Source organism: Psittacula echo (assembly GCF_963264785.1).
Source record: "Psittacula echo genome assembly, chromosome: 2".
Taxonomy (NCBI): domain Eukaryota; kingdom Metazoa; phylum Chordata; class Aves; order Psittaciformes; family Psittacidae; genus Psittacula; species Psittacula echo.
The window spans coordinates 3,306,009-3,332,186 of record NC_137737.1 but is presented as its reverse complement, the minus strand read 5'-3'; the positions used below and the strand labels follow the sequence as shown (position 1 = coordinate 3,332,186).

Genomic DNA, 26,178 nt, shown 5'->3' with positions numbered 1-26,178 from the left:
AAGTTGCCACAGGCCAGTTAAGTCCCTGGAAAAACTCCAGCTACCCTAAGAGCTGCCCTACCTCACCCCATAATTGCCGTTTCCCATTGGACTTTTCAGCACAGAGCATGACAGGCACTAGAAAACATCTCGGCCACACCTCAGGCTCCTTTCATGCATGGACAGATCTGCAGCTAATACTACCAGCCCAGTATCTGCTTCATTTGTTGGGGAGACCTCTTCTGGTATGGGTGTTTTTGAGAATGTGGGGAGACATGAAAGGGGAAAGACAGGGACAGCTAATGGCCACAGCATGAATGAATTCTACCAAACCAGAACCTCCTGGTTCTTCTCCTGGGTCTAGCATGAGGCTGCTTCTGGCAGATAACTTCTCTAGTATATTTAGGATAGGTCTATTAATAGATGATTGCTTCAGTTATTCTCTAATTTAATTCACAAAGTGTTCCTAAATCTAAGCACAGACCCTTGCATGCACCTGAGCTTGGTGCTTCTTCACAAGTATCCATCACCTCAGCCACAGCCCTCAATTCTTTACAGCTTTCCCATTCCATTTCCTAGAGTCACCATGCTTAATTCCTCTGTTTCCCTGCATATAATCATGCAGGGCTAATATGCCATTTTCAAACATGGTTTATTACTTTGTGCGAGTGTATGGGGAAACAGGAGGGGAAATGAGTCTGAGCCAACTTTCTGCTTGTCACTGATGAGATACGGTGTCAGCACATCACGGCCCAAGAGTGCAAATGACTGGGTACAACTATAGCACTTCTGAAAGAGAATTCTGGTGAGCCTTAAGTTTTCATCTTTGTCTTCACTCTTAACAAAGAATACATCACAGGTGAAATTCCTCATCTCTCACTGAGCTGTGTTTTGGGCATGTATTTTGATGTGCATGTATTTAACCTTACATGAGTTTTATACAGAGATGGCTCCCGTTGAATCACTGCATACATTTCTGGCCAATAGAACAGAACACTTCAATAATTCCCATATAAACACTACATACATTGAGTAAAAAATCATACTGTGTCATCTACATAGTAAAGAAAAACTTCTTTAGCTGCTTCATCCTTGAAAATAGGTATCTCATTAATCACTGATAAAGTGCCTTGCCAAGCAGGAAATACTGCTGAGATGAACATGGAAACAATGACAGTCATGAGGAGGAACAAGACATGCCATGGGAAAATGCATTGAGCTGCTCAGGTTACTCAGGTCCAACTAAGCACAGGGTTCTTCAGCCTGTGAAGACTGGAGGAAGCAGACGTAGAAACAAGGGTAGACACAGGGGTACAGAAGGGATACACAGAACCACAAGCCTGGAAGTGGATAAACACATGCATATCTGCTGTTACAGAAGCACGAGGGATTCCGCCTGTAAAGCAGTGGTTAGTTTTTGCTTCTTACTCTGAAATGCACTTGCTGTTCTAGAGTCATTCCAAGGACACTTGAATGTCAGTTATGCCTAGTCATTGTCACACTCCTGCTGACTAAGTGTATCATCAGTGCCAGCCGACTGCAGAAGTGACCACTGAGATCAGCCTGTCCATGCTTGCATGGAGAATGGATAGTAATTAAGTGTTTATTTAAACATAATAGTTGAAGCAGGAATATACTATCTCATGTTCTTTGAAACATCTGATTTGCATATGTCAACATCTCTGAAAGGAAACAGTGTTAAGTCGCTAGGCATGCTGGTTTAAAAGGAACAGGACATGACAGTTCATAGCAGTCAGGGTGAATGGAAGAGTTGTGTATACAAACCAGCTGAATGTTTCATCTCACATAAGAAAACATCAGTTAAGAAAAGGGATTTCTTTCCCCCTAAGAGTGACTCAATACAAAAATCTCAATCTGTGTGCATGGCAATGGGAACTTCCTGGAACTTCAGAGGGAATGTCAAGCAGAGCAAACTGAGGATTCACAAAGCAGGCATTAGCGATCATCTCCTTGAGCTTGTAGAACTTAATTTGTATGCAAAGTTCCTTACAGTAGCATTTTAGGCACTGGCATTAGTCAAGCCATGTCCAGATACTTCATGACAGGATGAATCATGTTTGACAAAAAGTGCACTGAAATCTGCCCTGATTTGTATAGCTTTTGCTGAGGTGTTGGCTGAAGCGCAGCCTCATAACACAAACTGGCTCGCCCAGTGTCTCCCAAACTCTTCCCTTTAATGTCTGAGTCAGACCTGTGATATCCTACAAATGGCCTACCACAATGAGAAACAACTTGCTCCACAGCTATCTCCTTTGGTGGAAAGAATAAAAATCATTAGAGGAAGGCATGTACTGTAAAAATACACCTGATCAAGTCCTCCTGTCTGTCCTTTTTCTGTGCAGAAGCACACTGCTGATGCTGGGTTTGTTGCCTGCTCGCACCACATTTGCTCATATACAGCAGGAGAACGATGAAGTAGAACTTAAACCACACTTTTTGCATCTTGCTTTTGCACACTGTGCTGGTGCATGTTTGCCTGTCGTTTCTCATTTGAACATTGCAAAGCAAGCATTTTGAGGAGGAATCCTCTGGCAGTGTTGCTGGCAAGTCCTGTGGCCATTCCTTCATCCCCAAATGTCTGTGGTCAGACCAAACTTTGCAGAAGAACTGTAATGGCGCCTGTTACATTATGCAGTGGAGACTTGGTTCTGATTCCTTATGTTCGCAAGATAAAACCCTCCTGTCATGGACAAGTTCAGCAGCAGGACATGAGGATCCTCACTGCTGTCAGCAGCAGGTTCCCTGTGTCATTATTAGAGGTGACCCTCTGAAAGCTCAGCAGTACGTGCATAAAGGAGATGTTTTCAATTGGGAAACATCATCAGCCGCTCCCTGAATGTGCCATGAAACAATCCCGAGCTCAGGCTCTTCCGTCTTTATTTGATCTTCCCATTTTTCACAAGGTCTCAAACTGTTGTGCATTGCAGGGGGTTGTCTCCAGACAATAAGGACCCCAGCTGTTTTTCCTGGACTCTGCTCCTGGGAATGACCTACTCAGTTCCCACGTTAGAAGGAGAAACCTCAAATTTAGAGCTTTTAAATCAGGTCCTTGCTTTCCTCCTTACATACTTGTCATCTGCCTTGGGCCTAAATTAGGTCTTGGCCCCTGCTGTCATCTCCCATTACCTCTCCAGCAGCGTGGCTCTCCTCTGTTCAGCGCGTAATGACAAATTCTTCCCCCTGATTGCAAGAGGTTTTTATGTGAGATGCCGTCTGTGTAATGGCAGTACACACAAACAAGGATATGGACTGGCCCTTACGAGCATGCTAGCAGTACATCTGGCTTCAATTCACCTTGGCTCCAAACCCCTCAGTTTATGAGTGGGCAGAGCACAGCGCCTCATTGTTCAGCTGAATTAGTGAGTAGGTGGCAAATACCCCAGCGAGCAGCAAAGAGCTGCACTGCGTGTTTGGGCAGCCACTGCAATAGGCATGCGAGCAGAGGCACATGCCCCAGCACAAGGACAGATGCTTCCTGCCCCACATGTGAGCAACGAGCTCTTCTCTGCTGTGGCATGCAAGAGGGACAGAATTCATTAGTGTCTTCTCTAAATCCCAGACTGCTTTGTGCAGTGAAGGAGTTCCAGATACTTGAATGTGGACTTACTACAGGCTCTTCTCCACCTGGAATTCTGAGAGTAAAATAGCTCATTGTCAATAGAGAGGACTGGTTAGTGGCGTGAAACTCTCCCTTGCTATAAGAAGGCTATTGAATGACATAACTGAACTTCAGCAGTGTTTTCAGTGAAATTTACCAAGTGAATGTATTTCTGGACCTCATTTACAGTCCTGCTTCTTTTCTGTTGCAAGAAGCGGTGTCTCTATACTCGCAAGCATTATGGTGTATAATGACTGGCTACCTAATCCCCTACTTCCATCCAGACCTATTTCAAGCTATGTAAAATTGCTTCTATCTGAATATTTTCTATGATACTTCAGGATAAGAAACACTCCAAATGGAAATACTATTGAAATAAATGCTAAATCAACGATGACTTATGAAAGATGTTCCTCAATTAACCAGATTTCTTTCATATCTTCAATATAATAAACCTAGCAAGTTTCCTAGTCAAGTCTCGTAATTGTAATGAAATAAACAGGAAAAGAGATTCTTCTTGCATTGAATATACAGGCAAAAGCAATCTAAAATTTATTTACATGTTGTACAATACCAACAAATGACAAATGTTAATTTCTGCTCCATTTAAGGCTACTCTGTTCTTTGGTTCAAAAAGGATTGAAATATTTGGACAAAATTCTTTATCAAGTGTGAAATACAATGCTTTAAATAAAGAAAGCAATGTCTTAAAGTGAGTAAAATAAAGCCATTGCTTTAGGTATACCCCATGTTCCAGTAATTATGACACTTGGAGTTACTCGGGTAGCTTTCATCTGTTTTGTTACTTCCCCTTGTTGATATATTTGCCTTATTCAGCAGGACAGAATTTAAGTGAAACCATTCTGACTTTCACATCTTAAGGGGCAGCTTAATTAGCCAAGCTTGTAAGACCAAACTGTGAAATAAAAAGACTCTTCTCTCTTCTGGAATGAATAAAGAATCGTATGCGTAAGTTTCAGTTGTTTATTGTTTTAAAATCAGAAGCAGTAAAACCCCAGCATAGTTAGGGGAAGCATATATTGCAAACCACTCATGTTTCAAGGTCATTAATCCTTTCTTCTTTTAAATTGTAATTCAAGATGTGATAACATGAGAACACTACCCATCTCCAGTCAGGCCTTCTGAAGTCCCATGACAGTTCAAGGAGATGTTCACAGCAAGAATAAGTACAGAGTAAGGAAAAATTTGGTCCACTATCATAAGCAGCAGATGTTTGATTTTTCGCCTGCTTTTAATACAACATGACAAGTACTTTGTTCTCCATTCCTAAGGAACTCTGTAAAGCAGAATTAATGATTTACTAAGTAGCATCAATGATTCAACACTGGAAAAAGGCAGAACAAACCTTTTCGTTCTTTCAACAGACTTGTAGAAGGTGGCTCTGAGCTTTTTTCTAACAACATGCTATAAACCACACCACAACATGTTGATTACCGAGTTCCCGTGACAAACCCAAAGTCAAATACTCATGCATGACTTTGGATGTTATAGGTAAGATTGGATTCAGTAAATAGCTGTGCCATCTGCCCATTTAATGCACTGTTAAAAAAGCATGTTATATGTTTGTATTTATACTTCTCGCATTAACCGTGACCTTCAGCTTTTGGGAAACATGTTTTAATAGCCTCTCAGCTATTTCTTACTGACCTGAAAGTTGCTGTTCTCTTCCAGAAGTTCTGCTTTGTGAATCTTCACAGCAATAGGAACAGTATGAACAGTAAAAAGAACATTTAAAAGAAATCTTATAAATCCTTTTGAGTGGGACATAATTTTACCACAGATTTTTAACAGGACATATGAAAATAGTTTAGCAATACTTCCAGTGCTTATTATGAAGACCCACTAGTACAAACCATGACGTGGGACAGTGAGGGCTGTTCATTCCTGTTTATGTGGTGTGTCTGAGTAACAAGCAACAGCACTGTCATTATGTGATAATGTAACATGGTGTATTTCTGAAGCCTGCTGAGACTTGAGGAAAATTCTTGGCCACATTCTAATTTGCCTCATAGTTACTATTACTGAAACCATTTATGGAAAATGCTGGCTGGATTCCTTGTTTGTTCTGCTCTAGTCCATCTACAATGCAGCAGGTAAAATTAGTTACCTGGGTCAACAACTTCCAGGCCTTGTGTATTCTCTCTCTCTCTCTCCCTAACATCTCATCTAAGTTCATATTACATTCTCTTTAACCTTCTCACTTCAGCACCTGCTTACAATTTAGTTCATCTACAAGGTTCTTTTCCGTGCCACTAGCTATGCATGTGATGCCCTTCTTATTCTAGACCATTCTGGCAGCACCCTCTCCTCAAGCAAAAATCAGACAGTCACTATCCTTATTTAGCTTGTGGTTGAAAGGCAACTTTGTTGTAATTACCACAACACAGAAGCGTCTACCCTCAGTCAGTGTACTGATGGTATTGATTTAGACCTGTCCTCTCCCTTCTCCAGCCTCTCATTTCTTCATCCTGACCTGTATCATGCCTGGAATTTAGACTGAAGATGCGTTTGTCTCATTTAGCACTGGAACAGCAGGAGGATGCTGTATCTAGTGTTCCTGTGAATGAGGCTCTATAAGCACAAGGACAAGCACAGCCTCTGCCAACTGACTTTGCTACCGGTGTATCTTCTGGTTCAGGTCCGTCCTCACCTCTGAGAAATACAGAACTCTCTCTATATATAAACACATTAAAGTTGAGGATAATAGGATTAACAGTTCCTCTAAATTTTGAAAAAAAAGGTAAAGGAGTGCCATATGTGAAGGTAATGGTTGGAATTCTTCCTCTTGCTTCTGATTAGGGACTGTAGGGAGAAAATTCACCCATAGGACATAAGAATTTTACACATTCTTCTAAATGGGCAGCAGGACCAGAAGGGTTATTTAGATGCAATGAGAGCTTTTTCTGACATACAACTTGTTTTCTGTATTCCCTCATTTTGGCAACTTGATGATAATCACTCCTGTAACTCACAGTCAAAAGATAATCGTGATAAAAGATGTGGACCTTATGCTGTGTCACCAGAAGGAGCATCAATATAGGGTTGGATCTGAGTGATTAAATGAAGCTTTATGCAAGAGGACTGTCAGATTTAACAAAATGACCAACTAGCTGCCTTACCACTTCCTTTTGCTGGTTTTCCATTTGTGTAGTATAGCAGTTGTTTGCCAATTAGGGCAAATAATGTACAAATAAAGCAGCACGATGAAAATCTACAGAACAAAATGCAGCAAACACAGAGTAAAATCCTGCTTCAATGAAACACCTGTACACAGAAATTGTGAACAGAAAAGAGGCATAAAATAGAACATCAGAGTTGAGTGAAAAGTTTTCTGTCTAAAAATGGGAGACAAACCCCCACAAAGCATGCAGACAAGCCAGTTCATGTATTGAAAGCAAATCTTTCAGAAATGCTTTTGCATCTACGTATACAGAATGGTTGTTCAGGAAAACAGGGGAAAACTGAGGAGATCAAATGATCTGCCTACACTAAAATACACCAGGAGTGCTGTTAAAGCTTAAACATGGCTGTAACCTGCTTATGCTGCATTACTTCAAACATTTTAGGAGAAACCTCTTTTAAAGTGGTTCCTTTAGATATTATCACAAATTTCTTGAAGGAAGCACAACCTGCTGTTTAAAGCACAGGACTGAGTCACAAGATGTAGATTATGCCCCCCTGAAGCGGTAACTACTATGTGGCTTCCTCATCTCTAAATTAGGAAATAGCACTTAAATAGTCAGAGGTTACAAGCAGACAAGTCATTACTGCTTATAATTGTAATAATTGGACAAATCCTTCAGAGGAGTACTAATTTATGAAGAAACCTGTGGGAAAGAAGCCAATCACCTAGATGTTTGCAGGTCTGGTAACTTGTTCTAAGCCAAGGTGAGATCCCTGTGCTGTGCTGGTGGAAGGTTTAGGAGTACAAAGTATCAGCCCTTGCATTTGTTAAGCAGTAGCCATCTGAAGGTCACCATGGCTCCAAAGTAGCACTGTGATCTCATTGCTGCAGCTTTCGCCCTTCCCTATCCACACCCTTTCCGTGTTTATGACTGTGACACTGGAAGGTATTGATGGCTTCCACCTTCCATATACAGGCAGCCATGGACCTTGTAATGCTGTGTAGGATAACAATACCCTGCATGGTCCTGATGCTGGAAATACAGAGAGGCAACTGCCCAGCTGACTGTACCTTAAGACTAATCAGAATCTAAACTTGCGAGAGTGGAGGTTTTGCCTGGTACAGGAAAGTGCAGTCAGTGCAAGGCTGACACCAAATGCTTACAAGTGCATGTGGGCAATAAAGCCTGGGGAAAACAAAAGCAATGAGGAACTCACATGAGGTCAGCTTACTTTCTGTATTCATTGCTGTACTCGTTGTACCAAACAAATACATACTTTTCAAAATGTAAATCAAGTCAACTAGTACTTAGTTTTGACTGAGCCATGAGAAATGGAGCGGGGTGTTTGTAACAGGAGCACCCTGGCCAGTCTCTCAAGAAACACCACTTGAACACCACTGAAAGTGACTGGAAGCAGCAGAACAAGGAGAACTCCATTGCTCCCTTCCCTCTGCCTTGTGCCATTGCACTCCAGGCTGCGGAGGGGCACAGCTAATGCAGGAGGATCTACACCTCCCAGCGACGACAGCAGCAGCCAGGAGTCATTTGTCAGGCTCTACCCATCTCCTCGTCAGCCCCTCCTCAGATAACACAAAGACAGCTCTACTTAGTACAGTACACTGGCAGAACAGAGGGATTATCGGCTTTACAGCAGAACTCGCGCTCACCAAACCCTTCCACGTAATTTTAAAAGCACTTTTACCACTCTTTGTCATGGTATCATCACCTCGGGGCATACTGGTTGTAAAATAGCAGGCTCACAGCCTTTGCTACCTGGAACAAGTGGCAGAAGAAGGAAGCACACGGGTTGAGCATCCCTTGTAGGTGTTCAGGCAAGCCAGCCGTGCAGACGGCCTGCGTTGCCTATTGAGCTGTGCTGGGTCACCACAAGCGTGGCAGGACGGCATATCCGTAATTACAGAGTGAATTTCAGCGGGGGATCAGAACTCATGTTACCGGCTGCCAAAGCCTCCCTTAACGCAGTTCCGCAGTCACGTCTTTCACTAAACGCCGCTTCTCCAGAGGAGGCACGCCAGCTCTCCTCCACCTTCCCCGTGCTCTAAACACTCTGCCGATGCCTCGTAACGCCCTCCTCCAACACCCGCTACTCCTCGGCAAGAGACAGACCGAGCATTACCACATAACCCACACGCTCTCCTCAGGCCGCCATAACTTCTAGGGCAGCAAGGCGGCTCTGCGCCTGCGCGATTGGAAGGCGGGGCGTGCGTGTGCGTGACGTGACGTGACGACGCCGCGTTGGGGAGCGTGCGGTGATCCCGGAAGCGCGGGGCGAGGGCCGCGGTGCGGGTTGAGGCGGTAGGCTGCGGTGACGGCGGCGGGTGCTGGCCGCCACCTCCCTGCTCCTTGCGGCGGCCATGACGAACTTCATCTCGGTACAGCTGAAGAAGGCCGCGGAGGTGGACTTGGCCAAGCCGCTGTGCAAGTTCATTCAGCAGAGCTACCCGGGCGGCGACGCGCAGGCCGAGCACTGCCGCGCTGCCGAGGAGCTCAGCAAGCTCCGCAAGAGCGCACTCGGCCGCCCGCTTGACAAACACGAGAGCGCGCTTGAGACCCTCCTCAGGTAAGGCCGGGCTGGGGCAGGCCTCGCCGGGCTTCACGCCCCCCCCCCCAACTCCGCCATCCCGCCCCTCTTCTCCCGTTTCCGGTAGGGCGGTCTAGCACCTCCCCTCGCAGGGCACCGGGGGGGACCCTGGCGGTAGCTCCGGGCTTGGGCCCTGGGTGCGGCGCAACCGCAGCCAGGTGCGGGAGGGCCCAGGTGTGGGTGGCTCGGTCGGGGCTGGGCGGAGAGCTCGCCGGGAGGAAGCGGCTGGGGCTGCCGGGCCGGCTCCGGTGGCCTGTGGGTTGCTGCTTGCCTCCCCGCCGCGGGCCCGAGTCTCTCGGGTGTTGCGAGGTGACGGGGGAAGTGGGGCGCGGATAGGAGGCCTTGTCCCGGCCAGCTTCCCCTGCTCATTTTTGTAATCTGCTCGTCGCCACTGAGTCTAGGTAGAAAGGACAGAAAGACTGGCTTGCTTTTAAAAGGAGAGCAGGTGTGCCTTTTGTTTAACATTTTGTTGTTATAGCTGACAGCTTTATTTAGTTATTTACTTACTTGTTTATTTGTTTATTGTATGTTTTCCTTCCTTTTCCTGTGTCTTAATGTATTTGCAAAGTCACATCCTTATTTTCTACTTAGCACACTTAGTCTGCACTTGGAAAACTTACTGGTGCCCTTGTTGTGCTGGAGTTATCATAGGTTAGAGGAGCATTCAGGTTAATCTGTGCCTTCTGCCTGGTAAATTGCATAAAGCATACTTTAGGGCTAACTGCTCCATCGCCTACAGAAGCACATTTTCCTGTGTAGAACATCTAGGGATTGCAGTATTGCTGTAGTAATACTGCTGAGCTGTTTCTCTGTGTTGGAAATATTTTGAGCCCATTTCTTGTAGCTCATCTACTCACTGATGCCACTGTGACTCATTTGCTGGAGTCATGCTAAGTACACACTTCTCTTTGCAAAGCTTGGAGCAAAGACTTGTACTACCAGAATGTGAGTTTTTACTTAGTGACAGCAACTGTATCTTTTTTTTTTTTTTTTAAGAAGGAAAAAAGATAGAAGGATTGCCTAGTAGAGGGAGACATCTCTGTAAAAGATGTAAAAGTAGAAATGCATTTGGCGTTCACTCAAAGTTCTTGTTTACCAACTTGAAGAGGAATGGAAAAGGAATAAGTGATTTATTGAAAAGTAAGCAAGATTTGTAAAATGAATTGCTGATGTTTCTTGAGCTTATCAACCCTGCATTGGGTGTTTGGGCTATAAAAGCTATGATTGTACTAATCTTGTTTTACAGTATCTTAGTTTCCTGTTCTACTCCTGTTTATTACTGCGTATGCGTTTGAAGGTCAGGGAAATAGTGAGCTTCTGTGAAGTGAAGGAGGGACTCTCCTACCCAAATTGAAAGGCATGTTGTTATCTTCCCTTGAATGCTGGAATTGAGCTTCCTTTGCTCATGGTGCCCGTCAGCTTTGTCATTAGTTTCTAGCTGAAATGCCCGTTTGGCCCAGCCATGTTATATGGTTTCACCCTATCTAACATCTTTACATCGCCCTCTCTTCAGTTCTGGTCCTTCTCTTGAACCATTTCTAGGAGACAGAAGGTGTACATGGCTTTCTGACAGGTGAGCTACTTGGATGAGTTCAGTGGACAGTCAGATGAACATCAGTGCTAGTGCAAAACTGGATCAAAGTACTGTTGCTGAAAACCAAGGGGCTGAGTGAGACCGTGTCTGTGAGTGCCAGCAGGTCGTTAATTAAAGCCACAGTATGCAGCTTCAACTCAGGTTTTCTCTCTGAATAATGAGGGGAAACCACTTGCAATTGCATAATTACCAGTTTTCCTTTGAGTCAGTTCCACATGCAGTTCTCTGCTACACAGAAGCTCCTCTGATAAAGCACCTGCGTTTTAAATTGTATCCTTTGAGAATACTTGTTCTCTTTACAGTGGGAGTGAGATAAGATGAAGGTCTGAATTAACTGTTAATTAGAGAAACTGATCAGATGTATGTTTTCCTCTATCTCTGACAAGATGTGAGTGGTTTGCCCGTCTGACCATTTATATTGCAGTTGCTGAGAAATGTTTGTTCTTATTCTGTAAGAATACTCTGACACTAATTCTGTTAATACTCTGTAAGATGCAATTTGAAAAGTCAGAATATCTGCACACCTGAAGTGTGGAGTATCCAGCCGAGTTTATGGCTAAAAGAGCGTAAGTGTCTGAGCACCCTGCATTTCTCCTGACAATTCCCTTACCTTTCCAACTTCCAGGATTTTCCTGTTGCTGTTGAAGAGTTGTACTCAGTCATGTTTAAGTAACAACTTTAGCAAGACTTTCATTCAAGTTGGAGTTTACAACTGGTTAGTGAAGTAAGGTTGGAAGAGCTAATTAAAATGTGGATGCCTTTTGCATCTTTGCAGCTTTTTATAGACCATAATACCTTGTAGAGTGCTGTAGACCACTAACTATTAAGAAATGAGGCCTTAATCTTCTGCTAATTAATCCAGGATTTGCCAACGATTTTGTAATCTTTAGAAGCCTCGTTTTGCTGACTGCTTACTGCACATTTCTTTTATGTGCAGTAAGATATGAACTTGGTTGCGGTCCCATTTCGCAGGCAAACAGGAACCAGTAAAGCTTTGGAAGCACGTGGTGTGCTGCTGTTTGACTGCTGAGCGCAAATGCTTCTCTTGGCCAGGTATTTGAGATGCCCAGTGAAAAGGGGCACAGTGCAACTGGGAAAGACCTCAGCCTACTTCTAAGCTTTCTTTGTTTAATGAAAATCTGAGTGCTCAGAAGGTGACGTAGGTGAACTTGGTACAGATGTTTCTCCTTAAATTCTGTCATAGCAGATTTGATTTAGTGTTGTGGGTTTTGGTGTTCTGTTTTTTCCTTCTTGTGATTATAATTACAGCTTGAAGGGATTCCTTGCTGCCTTTCTTAATATTAAAGGTAGCCTGGGCTTCATTTCCTTTTTCTGGAGGGATAGGGTGGTGGTGGTAGTTTAATTTTACCAGCAATTCTTGTAGTCCTTTTAAAAACTGGAAAAATAAGGAAAAAGGGGGACTGTTTGTGTGGTTTCATTTTAAACAGTCAGAATCTCTTGAGGGCTGCAGTTGTAGTTCTGGTTTCCAGCTGGGATTCAGGATTTGTGTTCTTATCTAGGAAAGCAAAGAGGGATCTTGGTCTGTTTTATGTTCTTTTGAAGGAGATTTTTCTTTATGATACTTGGAACGAGGAACAGGATTTGAGGTTTTTAATGTAATACATATAGTTTAATTAAATTCTAATTCAAACCTAGACTTCCCACTTGAGTGCTACAACTCATTTTTACTAGCATTTAGGAGTGTGTGATGCCTGTTTTGCTGAAAGATTGTTGTCTTTGAAAGCTAGATCTCTGTTGCTGACCTGTGTCCTCCTGTTGATAACTGTTAGAACTCAGGTAGCTGATGTTTGCATGGCTCTCTGTAGCTTATCACTGGCACAGCCAAACACCCAACACTCATCTGTGTTGCATGGCAACTTCTGTTATTTATGTATCGATAGCTAGATTACTGTAAATGTTTTTAAATGACACCCTTATGTTTACCATCATCTTTCAGTGTGTAACTGACTTGTGCATCAGATGAGGCCTTTCCTTCAATATTTATTTCTGTCTCTGTACTGCTAGTTTTCAGCTGCTGTGATTAACATCTTTGTTCAACATTTTATATGTGTTCAGTCTGTGTATTCCATTATATATGTTAATCTACTAAACTAAATTATTTTAGTTTCTACTGTCTCCATAGTTTTAAAGAGCTCTCAAATCTTAAATAGAATTTCAAGTTCCTTATTAAAAAAAGTAGTAACAAAAATAGGAACCTAAGTTCTAAACTTATTTAAAACCAACCAGACAAAAAGTCCAGTGTTACTGGTGTTCATTGATGCTAAATGCAGCAATGTACATGTTTGCAAGGAACCTACACCTCCTTTGCTTATTTTCTTTGTGGTTCTGTTGGCATACAAAGAGCAATCTGCTGCAAACGGCTGGTGCTTAGGCTTAGGTGGCCCCAACTTCACACAGACATTTGGCAAGCTTTGCTTCTTGGCTCTCCCCTCTTGGCAGATGAGGACAGGGTAATTGTGGAATGTGGGAAGACAACTTGGCTTTATTAGTGGCTTAATTAAGTTGAAGCAGGAGGAGGAAGCATGGAAAATCTCATTTTCTTTGTGATAGCACATGAGAACTGTGTTGAGACCAGCTGAAGACAATGAAAGAAGGGTGTTTAAATAAATAGGTTGCAGGGATCTTCAGTGCTAGGGGTTTAACTATACTTTTTACTTACTTGGTAAGCTATTAAAAGTTAATCTTGATTAAACTGCCTTTACAGTAAATATCTACAGACTTTTTTTCTTTTTAACCTTAGCAGCAGTTTCTTTCAATTCAGTTGTTAGTGTAAGACCTGCTGGGCTACTGCTGCAGATTATTGTAGGTTTTGATTAGGCTTAACATATTGTGTCTTTAATTGCAGTGGCTGAAGTAGAAAGCTGTAGTATTATGTACACTGGCAGATGTAAGCCACTGAAGAATATGCTAACATTATTTTTCTTGTTGCATTTGACTTCTAAAAATGCTTCTTTACTTTTTAAACATTTATTGCTTGCAGAGCATACACCTTGTACATCTACTTCATGTCTGGATCAATAGTGATTGATATTTAATAATGTAAGGAGATGGGAACAATGTTAGCCCTGTTTCACAGACTCTGAAACTCATTAGTACAGTGTGTTTTGTATATTGGGAAAATCAAATTCTTGAAAAAGGAATTTGACCAATGTAATGTTGGGTGTATGCCTGTATGGCAAGTGCTACAGGGACGGAGTAGGGAACAGGCTTTACATATTACTTGTTCTCAGCAGTTGGCAGTTTAAAGGTATTCTGTTCTGTATCCAGCCTGTCATGTTTAGCAAGTGGTGCAGGTAGAGGGTACAAGTCAAGATAACTGAATTGCTGACTCTTGCCTGGATAGACTATGTGAGGTACTAATCTGTACTTGCTGTATTATCTTTTGGGCATTCTTTCCCAAACATCTTTCACTAGGAGTAGACAAAATACCGGCACAGATAATATTTTGGTTTTAATTCACTGTGACTACTACAATATAATGAAAACTAGGCTTACAAGAAAAGGATCAAGTAATCAAGGCTCTCCATTTGATACTGTGCAAGGCAATGGCATCTATTTCAAAGACATTGAAGTTTTAAACAGTTGAGTCAGAAATTGTAGGGGAGTGGGATATAATGTTCAAATCAAGAGAGTGTGGTGTAGCTTGTTAACATTATGTTAAATGCTGTACTTAATTTACTGTTGCACCATGACTCAGTGTCTGATGTACTCGTTGCCTTCCTATAAGTATACAGGGACTCATTGGTGTGCCACTTTTCTCTAATCTATCCTCCATCAGCAAGTGGAATGGGTCAGCTTTGTCTGTGATGCTCTTCTGCTTCTGACTGAGACAAGGTTTCACCTTATCTGTGAAAAATTGCCTCCTACTGAGCTTCTTCTCTGCTGAAAACATCTCTTTAGGCAGAATTTCTGCCTGTCCTGCAGATCCTCCATAGTTATGAATGAGCTTCACAACTTCATGTGGGATTTTTGCACCCTTTACATGCTAGCGTAAGAAACAAAACTCTTGATTTGATTTATCTAATAGCTCTTCTATTTTTTATAGATACTATGATCAGCTATGTTCAATTGAGCCAAAGTTTCCATTCTCTGAAAATCAGGTAAGAAGACTTATCAAACTGTTAAAGAATCACACCACCTACAATGTATGACTTTCCAAGCCTGTACCTAATCCACTGAACAGTACTGCTGTGGGGCAAGGCATTTAATCTCTTTGAGCCTTGATTTCCTAATCTCTGTTCATTTTCTAGCCAGTGCTCACATATACTTTAAACTGAAATGTCACTTCCAATGGCCATAATTATCTTCATTTTACAGGTTTGGAAATGTTTTGACTTTGGCTAGTGGTTGGAAAGAGTTGTGCTGTGCTGATTACTCTTCAACCCTCCTTTTTCCAAGAAGTCTTTTTCAGACTGTGTTCTAAAGGCTTTTAAAAACATAATTTCTGTGGGAAAACCTTAAGTAATGGAGTGTTTTTGAAGTAGTACAGGTGTTTTATTCGCAACACCTAACAGAATAAGCCACATAAGAGTTTACCACTTTATTCCCACCTCTGCATCTACAGATGTCATAATGAACGTCGTATCTATCTGTAAATTAAGTTGTTCTTTTTTTCCTAGCATATTTCTTCAGAATTCTGTCTCTAAGGAGAAATTCGGTTTATTTCTTGACCATTAGTGTGTTCCTCAGGTGGAGACTGGAATAGATCTATAGGCTCCTGTGTTTTGATAGAAAAAGATGTATCTTTTCTTTGGAAGTGATGACAAATAGGACAGAATTTACATTTTGTTCTTGATGAAATCATATTTAAATGGTAACATTACAATTAAAAGAAAAACTTTCTTTTTGGACTTGGTTACAAGTAAGGGAGTAGTTTTAATGCAGTTCAAACTGACTTGGGTTTTGCGTATAGCTGCATTCACTTGTAGCCGAGAACTGCACTTCTGTTGTTAGTGTTGATATGGTGATCTGGAAGACTGGTAAACATGAAGAGGAAGTTCTGCAGTGCTGTAAACTGTTCCATCAGAGGGAAGTAGTTGTCAGTGGAAGCAGCAATGAACAGCTGAGGGCCACAACTTCTAGCTGCAATGCTAGTGCAGGAAAATTCATCACCAAGCAGTACTGTGCCCTTTCTGAAGTTATTCTCCCCAAACATTTTAAAACAAGTAATTTTGCTATCTTTTCTGGTTTGATACCAGTTGTGTAAAACTAGTTTGATCAACTGTATAAGGAATCAAAGCATGGAACTTTGAGCAGATTCTTTGAAGTATTTGCATTGTCTATGAAATACACGCTGGAACTGTAATATAAACCATGCTGGTTTTACCTGAATTGTCTTTCCTAAGTGCATTTCCTGATAATCATAGAATCATAGAATAGTTAGGGTTGGAAAAGACCTTAAGATTATCCAGTTCCAACCCCGCTGTCATGGGCAGGGACACCTCACACTAAACCATGTCACCCAAGGCTGTGTCCAACCTGGTCTTGAACAGCGCCAGGGATGGAGCATTCACAGCTTCCTTGGGCAACCCATTCCAGTGCCTCACCACCCTTACAGTAAAGAACTTCCTCCTTATATCCAATCTAAACTTCCCCTGTTTAAGTTTTAACCCATTACCCTTGTCCTATCACTACAGTTCCTAATGAAGAGTCTCTCCCCAGCTTCCTTGTAGGCCCCATATAATGTTCAAAAGATGAATGAATTCTGGTATTACGAACCAGTTCCAAATGTGCTACCAGTCTGGAACAGTGGGAACTGCCTGGTTGGGTGGTTTCCTTTAATTGTGACTATACCAGACCATCAGACTTATTAGGAGAGGAGTATCTTGGTTTGGAAAGAAATTTGTGTGTCACACAGAATATGAGCAGAGCTCAAAGATTATTTTGAGCATTTCTGTCTGTTTTGCTTGAAATATTGTGAGCAAACTTGAAAGAAAAAAGGTAGAATTTATTTTTTTTTTAATAATCCTTAATGATTTTCTGAAACCTCCAGAGTGTGGTGCTACAAGTGAATGAAGTGTTTAACAATTAGAGTATAAAAGGATAAATACTTGAAATTGGGATATTTTCTGAAGATCTCTCAGATTAAATATGAAATCAAGATCTTTCTTTTTCACAACTTTCAGGTCTGTGTAACATTCACATGGAAAGATGCATTTGATAAAGGATCACTTTTTGGAGGATCTGCCAAGTTGGGTATGTGAATGACTAAAAGTGCAAGTGTTCAGGATATTAAAGTTTGAGAATGCGTTTATATCACTGAGTTGTTAATAGTCTTTCTAGTATTCTCAGTGTAGCTTTCAAATGATGTCAACTATATTGGTAGCAGATTAATCACTTCACCACTGGTAATGAATAAATGCAAAGAATTTCTATAAAATTGAGAGTCAATATTGGTTTTTCCAGAGGCACAAACAGATGTGCAATCTGATAATAATTATGCTGTCTACTCCTCAGACTTCTTCCGGGAGCAGCCCCAACTGACATTAATCAAAGTTGTTCAAGTTAACATCAAGTTTCATAGTAGTAGGTTTTGGTAATCCAGCTCTTACTCCTCTACATGAATAAGATCCTCATGAAATGTGCTTGGGAGCGGGTGAGTCCCTTCCAGAGGAAGGGAGGTGGTCGTAGCTGGCTTCAGTAACCTAGTCTGATAGCACATTTCATTCAAGAGAATGGAATGATCTTACAGTGCCCTGAAAAGACTTCCCTATTACCTCGTTATAAAATATTTCATGCAGATTTGAATGCTTGGAAAGAAAAAAGCCCTCGTTTCCTGCAAACATAAGGAGTTTTGAGTCTGTGATCCATTTCAGTCATATAGGGACAATTCTGTACTGCAAACTCAGGATCATTAAATGGATTTGGAACAATTATCAGTGGAGAAACTGAGACTAAATCCTTTTGAATTAAGGGAGGAGCTGTTCAGTTACATGTCATCGTTCCTCAATCCTGTATCCAGATTGAAATTTGGTTTAAAACCTCCATGCAGCTGAGATACAGGGCTGTGACTTGAGAGCTCTGGTTCTTGCTGTTGTGGCAAACTGTTTTCTTCCCAACTCCCTCTGAATCCCAAGTCTGTATTACAAGGGTAACTGACAGATACTGTGGCTGCTTGAAAAGTGACTCAGTTCGCAGCATGGCATGTAATCTGAAATATGTTGTCTTAGGTTAATAGGTAGAGCTATAAACAGATGGGTCTGAGGAGAATCTACATTGCTAAACAGCTGTTCTTACTGTAAATCACACTTGAGATACAATTCAGAGTGTAAAGTAATTCTGCATATAAAGTAATTTTGCACGTCAAACTTTAAAGCCATATTTTCTTTCCTTTCTTGTGTTTGTTTCAGCCTTTCGAATGATGTATTAAGTTGCACAAGATCATCTGAGAAAAAATCTGGAAAATAAACTACAGAAAAGAGATGATCTAGATAAATTACTATTATCTTGCAGAAATACAATGACTGTATAACACTTTTCACTTAGAAACACAACGGGAAGAATGGCATGCCAGATTTATGGCTGCTTGTCTGAAAATTTGGTGCAGGTTGCTAGCATAGAAACTTCAGAGATCTGTTAGATAAATCTGTAGCTGTGTAAGGAGGCTGGATGTTAGTGAAATAAAACAAATGTGCCCTTTTATTACTTCATTGGTTTAAGGATAACTTTAGAAGTTGTATGTGGGTTTGGGAAATTGAAAATTCACTAGCTGAGTTTTCTGTGTTCTCCAAGACAAGTGTTTAAACACTTTTAACAGTTGTACATACCTGCAGTCTTTGGATTTCCCAGTGCTTGCATAGGGCAAATAACCTTTGAAAGCTATTAATAGATTCAAAATGGTTCCTGTTCAGCTATTACTGTTTCTAGAAGTGGGGGCTCCATCCTCTGGGATTGTGAAGTACTACAGGAGCCGAGCCTGGACAGGCTACATTGCTGTCTAGTGAGCACAAGTTTTAATTAAGTAAATCCTTAGCTGTTTCATTACATGCATAACCAAGATACTTGTCAGCATTTTCAATCTGAAACGATAACTTTGAGAGGTGGAAAATTCCCTGCATTGCAATAAACAGTAACACAAGAGCATGCAAAAGTCTTTGGCCTCAATGAGAGAAGGGTAGTTAATCTTACATTCAGGATGCAGTAAGAGCATGTAATTGGGCAGTTATTGTAAATTGGCTAAGGCATATAAGTTCATATTTCAGATCATCTTTCAGTAGTGCTTGTGTTTCTGTATCTTCAGGAGCAAAAAGCTGCATGTGAGTTAGAAAGGCTTTCAAATTATTTTCTGTATTATATGGATTTTTATACTACCGCTTTTATGCTTTGTGCCACTCTCTGTAGTTCCTCACATGAAACATTTTGTGCAAGTACTACATTAGACTATGTAAAGCTTTCCTAATGAGGATGACTTCAAACATGAAAAGTTCAGTATGACTGGGGTTTTTCGTTTGCTTGTTTTTCTTTGTTTTGGCTTGAAACTGTTTATCTTATATAAAGATACTAGTAGCGTTGGCCTCATCTATAGGTGCCTGAGTACTAAGGTTTATGGCTTTAACAGTATGGGTAACTGTCCATCTTGATCGCAGCTCTGGCGAGTTTGGGGTATGAGAAGACCTGTGTTTTGTTCAACTGTGGAGCATTGGCAAGCCAGATTGCAGCAGAACAGAATCTAGATAATGATGAAGGACTGAAAGCTGCAGCTAAGCATTATCAGGTACAGAGCTCCGTGCTTATGCTTAGGAATTCAGAATAATTAATCTTAGAACATGAAATACGTATCTATACCCATACATAAATATATACATATTTTCTCCCTCTTAATTGCAGAGGTGGTTGGCTAAGTACTTACTTGCCAGCTTGGAAGAATTTAATCCCCTAGAATTCTGTATGCTCCTTCCCCCAAGCGTGTTGGTAACTTATTAAATCTTATGCTGAAGGTTATAATTTTAGCTAGTACAAGTTTTAGTTTTAACAAGTTTTACAGTAATAATGTCTTTCTTTATATGGTATGTGTTAAAATGTCCATGTTCTTATGTTGTTAGGTGTAACCAATATACCTTTCCTTACAGTCCGTCTTGATAAATGTATCAGTGTAAGTGGTTCCAAGAACAAGAAATTGTTTAATGGCTAAAAAACAAATAAGACACCGTATTCCAAAAAAGCTCTATTTTTTAAAAATTGTTTTATGCATTATATTTGTAGGAGAGAAAGTCTTTTTTGGCAACATGAATGATAATGTATAATTTTGTTTTACTTAGTTTGCAAGTGGTGCTTTCCAACACATTAAAGACACGGTTTTGTCAGCATTGAATCGAGAACCTACAGTGGACATCTCTCCAGACACAGTTGGAACTCTCAGTCTTATAATGTTGGCTCAAGCCCAAGAAGTCTTTTTCTTGAAAGCTACAAGAGGTATATTTTAATCTTCAGCGCATATGTTCATGTGTTCTTTACAACTTCCACAAAAACTTACAAGTACGTCAAGTTATTAAGAGGTTGTAAAGGGCCTTTCAAAAGTTAGTTTTGCCTTTACTGAGTTTCCTCCCCTTGCACCCTTGCAGGTCATTAAATGCAAACTACAGGTGCCACTTCTGTCTAAAGGTTCACCTCACAGTGCAGTTTTCCTATCTGCCTTTCCTTTCTATGTCCAAACCTGTTAGTCTCCATAGTTAGAAAGGATTTTGTTGGTTTATATTTTTTCCTTTCCCTCCGCCTTGAGAACAAGACATTCTCTAGAAGAACTGAGAGTACTAGAAATAGTTCATTGGGGTTTTGCCACTACTCCCATCCTCCACTGTCTGAGAAAGGATTTCTTGAGAATTTAGAAAGAAATGACTGTACTAGGAAAGAAAGGAAAGGTTCTAAGAGTTTAGGGGAAACAAAATCTGTTTGCTCCTAATTTTGAGCTCCTAATTTTGAGACAGAGGAGCTCTGACCAAGTCTAACTTTGAGGATGCCCAGTTTATCTTGGAAAATGAAGTTCTGCAGGTAGAACAAAAAATGATGTCCCTAACTGTTAAAGGCTTGTGATTGTGAAACGATGATTCAGAGGCTGCGTGTTTTAATACAACTGTTAAAGAGCATAGGCTTGAAAGAATTTTCCTGTGGAACAGTACTATATTTGCTTCAAGATCTCATTCTCTTTCCTATTCTGCTTTTGTATCTGTATTTACAAGGGGTTGTGCATCTAGAAATTACAGATACCTAAATGTATAACTAAGGACATAGAGGTCAGATGTGATAGGCTGTCAACTGCTCTCTCCCCGCATTGTTTGGAATATAGTGGAGAAAGACAGGGGTTAACTTAACTGGGATGTTTCTTCTCTTCACAGGGAAGATCCTTGAAAAATTCTTGTAGCCTTACTGCCTTCAGGAGAATCTCAAGGAGAAACTCTTGTCCTCCAGCCAACTGATAAATTAAGTTTATATTCTTTATCATTCTGCTGGTGCTGTTTTAGTCTCTGGCTATTTGGACTTTGCTTTGAAATAAATTTGTGTAACAAATGCCTGGAACTTTTCTTCAGAGCAGAAGCAGGTGCTTAACCTCATTTTGCATGAGAAATAGATCTGTCTGTCACCTGGATTCTTCTTACCCAAACATGAAAAAGACAAAGCAAAACTGATTCCGAACCATGTGTGCCCAGTGGAATGAAGATTTTTTTTGTGTCTGCTCCCAAGACAACAGATTTGCCAGTGTTAGAAGGACAGTAAGGTTAATAATCATCTGACTATGGAGGCTGTAGGTGTTGCCACATGTAGAGGTTCTTTCCCTTGGCAGGAAAGACATTTTGTGAAGAATCATATTTGACAGTGTGATTAATGTCAGCAGCCTATTTTTCAAGGGGAAATGCTTCCAAGTTTGATCTCAAAACTCAAATTTAACTTCTTGCTGTATTGACTATGTACCTTAGTTGCAGTCTTTTGGTTGCTCTTGTGTGAGACAGTCCATTTAGCAGCTTACTAGCTGCTAATGATATTCCTGATGGAACTGAAGATTATTCACAAGTTGAAGTTTTTGGCAAAACCCAAATTAGCCAGGGAAATCAAACTCCACTGCATGACTACACATCAGTTCTTTAATTTCTGAGCCTTTCTTATTGCTTTCTTTAAGTGTCTTTAAGTCTGCAGGTGATGGCTATTCCATCTCAAGGCTTGTGTTGTAGCTGTGATATTGTAAAGTTATGTGAGTAGAACTAAAGCGTCTGATTGCAAAAGGTCTATTTGGAGCTGTCTGCATAGAGAAATGAGTCTCCTCTAACATTTACTTTAAGGGAAATGTAGTTAATACGCCAATACCTTTTCCTTTTCCTTAAAGCTCAGGCTCTATGAAGGAGGGTGCAGCTACCACACACTAGGTGGGGCTAGAAGGACACTCTTAAGTTTTATTTCATTTGGCTTTATTAAATATTTAGTGCACTGGACAGAAACGTTTTAACAAAGAAGTGATTTGCTAAATCTCAGACTCCTTCCTCTGTTTGTCATTTAAATCCTGTTCCACAGTGAAAAGATCTTTCTGGCATTTACCTCATAGAGGGTAAATATATTCAATCGTAGCTCATGCTTGAAGTGCTGGAGATAGAGGTGTGAATATGCAGGAATGACCACTTGGGAATTCTTTTGGTTTAATTTTGGCAATTAAGCATACTCTGTAGATTTCCTAATCTCCCCGTACGCCTCCTTCCTCCCCCCGCCCGCAGTTTATGAGTCTGGCAGTACATGAAAGTCACCTGAATTGGAGGATGCTTGTTTGTAAGGGCTGCTATTTCGAGTGGATGGCTGACATTTGTATTGATAGCCTGCCCTCTCTTGGAAGGCTGAATTGCTAGTGCAGGCGAGAGGTGATTATGAAAGGAGATAAAGATAGAGCCAGCATGTCCCTGCTTTAACGGTTTTAGCTTCAGGAACAGGGTGAGGACGTGAGGCAGGGAATACGCACAGCCTGTAGGCACATGCAGCTCTGGTGAAGTAGTGGGTATCACTTGGAGGAGCTGTGGTTATTTATGTCAGCAGCTGCCCAGAGTTGTCTTCTACAACTGCCTGAACCTTCAGTGTCATGATGCAAGTAGAAAATCTGGAAAGTGCTTTGGATGTTGACAGAGGAATGGAATCCCACCTTTTTGAGTTATCATGCCAAGCTGTGCTGTCAGAATGCAGTTGTTGCTGTTTGAAGTCGTTTACCTGCTCACTTGTAAAACCTGATGATAATCATTCTTTATTTTTCTCCCCTTGCCCCAGATAAAATGAAAGACGGTATCATAGCTAAACTAGCTAATCAAGCTGCAGATTACTATGGAGATGCTTACAAACAATGTCAATATAAAGATACTTTACCCAAGGTTAGTAACTCTGATGGAAATAATCTGGAATGTGCTGTTATTGTGAATAACTGTTTACAATGTACTTGATGAAATACACTTCAAGTGTATCCTCAAGAGAAGCTGACATGTTGCTACTTTTAAGGGAACTGAACCTGTAATTTGAAACAGAGTGAAGAATCTAGGAAGCAAAAGAAAGTGTGGGGTTTTGGTTTCTGTTGAAGTAATATCTTATTACATGAAGTGTGTTTATTTGCAACACATTTCATTTAAAGTGAACTTGAAATGTTTATGATGGTGTTTAGGGATGCCTTCTTAGCACTTAATGCCTTACTAAACCTGTTTTTCAAACTAACACTTCCTAATGGGGCATAACTGGGTTCTAGTCTCAATGTGTTTATGTGACATTTGCTCTCATGTTGGCAGCGTGAATACAGCGGTACTGTTCACTTACCTATTCATGAAACGCATGACTGGAAGTCAGTGTGTGTCCTCTGTTCTTCTGCCTGCCTTCTTCTCTTTCTCCACCCCAAAACAATCTTGATACGTGTAAAGTGTTTCAGTTTAGTCCTGAGTGTTCATTTGAGTGCTGTTGGATTTGGAAAATGCAGAAGGATGTTTTTTCACACTATATATGTACTGTATAACAAAACCGAGCAGGTTTTCAGTGTATCAAATGTATCAATTACGTTCAAATCATAAAATAACAAAATCTGTTATGCAGTGTTATAGATGTAAAAGATTTACTTACTTTTGATATTCTTGGACTCTTGAAATCTGTATCTAGTTAAGGAGGAGGTTGTTTTCCATAGTGCTTTTTCGTGCGTGTCCCTGAGAAGCATCCCTTTTTCTGGATTTGCAGCTGGTTTTAAAACTCTTAAGATAACTATTGCAGAGGTCTTTCTTGTTACAGAGAAGATATGAAATATACTAGATTTTCTAAAAATACACTAGAAAATGTACTGAAAATATTATTACCAGTGATAAATGGAAGTGGGTGATGTTTGGTTATGTAACTTGATACGCAGTCTTAGTCAAACAGTTGCCAAAGTACTTGCTAAAAGCATTTTTGTTCCCTCGGGGGAAAAAAAAGTCAGGTAATGTTTCCCCCACTCCCCCAGGTTTCTAATAGAATCTTGATAATGCTAGGAACTGTATGAGTAAAGGCTACTGTGTTGAAGTAAGAGTAGGCATTTTTATTCTTAAGCAGTACCTTACAGAAATGCCTTTGTAGGCCAGTCAGTGGCCTTTCAGATGTATTGGAGGGGTGGGAGGGTGGTTTTTAAAGTTAAGTTGATACTTTGCTTGGCTGCAGCTTGCTAGATGATTTTATGTATGCACATATTTCCTCTCATGCATTCTGTGTTATTTGATGGATTGGGCTGATTTCTCACTTAGGTCTTACAGAATCATAGAGTAGTTAGGGTTGGAAAGGACCTTAAGATCATCTAGTTACAGCCACCCTGCCATGGGCAGGGACTGATTTCTGAGAGGCAATGAGATATAATAAAGGTGTTGCTTTGTCTTTGGTTGTGGACCATTCTAAGCCATAGATCTGCTCCCTGTTCCAGGTGCAAAGTAATCTGTCAACTGATTATGTGAAAGGACATAGTAAGGTTTGCTGGCTCCGTGAGTTAACACCAGCTCTGAGAACAGCTAAGTGTTCAGGAGTGTGAAATGAAGAAGCAGGTCTTTTTATACTGAGGTGTTTAAAGCATCACTGGGGTTTTCCAGTGCACCTGGATTTAAGAGATAAAACCGTAAGGCCAAATCCTTGATCAAAGACCATGCCCGTACTGTGGGCTGCAGCATAATGTTTTCTTCATGTCTTGGTTGTTACTCCTGCAAAGATAAGTCCATTTGCAGAAGTGTAAAAATGACTTGTAAGTTGCCTTCCATGTCAGCAGTTACTTGGTCTCTTTATTTCTTCTTTGCTTTTGTAATTGTAGAGTTACTTTCTTGCTAGATCTGCTGCTGTTTTAAGTGAAATTGCCATGTTAAATTAAAAAACCCCAACAACCAAACCAAACAAATCCCCCCCCCCCCAAAGGCTTGTATTCTCCCCCCACCTTCTCAGAACATTGTGTCTTGGCTTTGTCTTAGGGGCATTTGGGTGTGTTCCTTCAACTATCCTTTCTAATACATGCATGCATTTCTAATCTTTGAAGTAAATGTTGTGACTTCATGGCTTGAATTTAAATCACAGTTTATCTGAAATAATGGACACACAGAATTTTGCAACAGCACATTAAAATAAGGAAAAAAAAAAAGAATGGATTCAATCCATGCAAAGTCCCATGGCCTCTGACATTTACCTCTAATATTTTAACCTATCTAAACCATTAATTGGGTGATTCTAATTTCCTTTTCTTCTTCCTTTTTCTTCCTGCATCCCATGTTGTCTGTGGTGGTTAATGTGGTTGGACTTTCCCCTGGTCAGTATTTTTATTTCCAGGAGGTGTTTCCTGTTCTGGCTGCAAAGCACTGCATTATGCAGGCCAATGCAGAGTATCATCAGTCTATCCTGGCAAAACAGCAGAAGAAATTTGGCGAAGAAATTGGGAGGTTACAGGTGGGTAATGGATTTTTCTGCTCTGAATACTATGGGAAGACTTTAAACCCTGAAAAGCTAGCTCAGAGTACTGAAATCCAAATAACCAAGCATGAAACATACTCAAAAGTTGCAAAGGGTATTATTCACATGAATTCAATCAGCAGCAGCTAAAAAGAGGAGAGGTGTGTCTGCAGCCTTTGTAAAGATGGGTTTTAATGATTTTGGGGGCAGTTTGATACTGCTTGACACCCGTTAAGTCTTCATCTTTACATTTGCAGAGGCTTCTTACCTCAGTATAACTGATAGAACAATTTTAAAATACATTTTCTGAAGTCCCCATAGCATTAAA

At 40.8% G+C, this 26,178-nt stretch overlaps 1 protein-coding gene across 2 annotated transcripts in view; it reads left to right on the top strand.

Moving 5' to 3' along the window:
• The first annotated feature begins 4,486 nt into the window (after positions 1–4,486).
• PDCD6IP (programmed cell death 6 interacting protein) overlaps positions 4,487–26,178 on the top strand; it is a 34,754-nt gene continuing 13,062 nt past the window's right edge. Inside the window, exons 1-7 of one of the 2 annotated variants that reach the window (XM_080611329.1) lie at positions 4,487–9,325; positions 15,007–15,061; positions 17,087–17,156; positions 19,547–19,674; positions 20,219–20,372; positions 23,196–23,296; positions 25,731–25,847. In XM_080611329.1, coding sequence (XP_080467455.1) covers positions 9,120–9,325; positions 15,007–15,061; positions 17,087–17,156; positions 19,547–19,674; positions 20,219–20,372; positions 23,196–23,296; positions 25,731–25,847 — 831 coding nt within the window. In that variant the 5' untranslated portion in view covers positions 4,487–9,119. Of the gene's footprint in view, positions 9,326–15,006; positions 15,062–17,086; positions 17,157–19,546; positions 19,675–20,218; positions 20,373–23,195; positions 23,297–25,715; positions 25,848–26,178 lie in introns of both variants that reach the window. The other variant, XM_080611328.1, reaches the window with a different exon arrangement.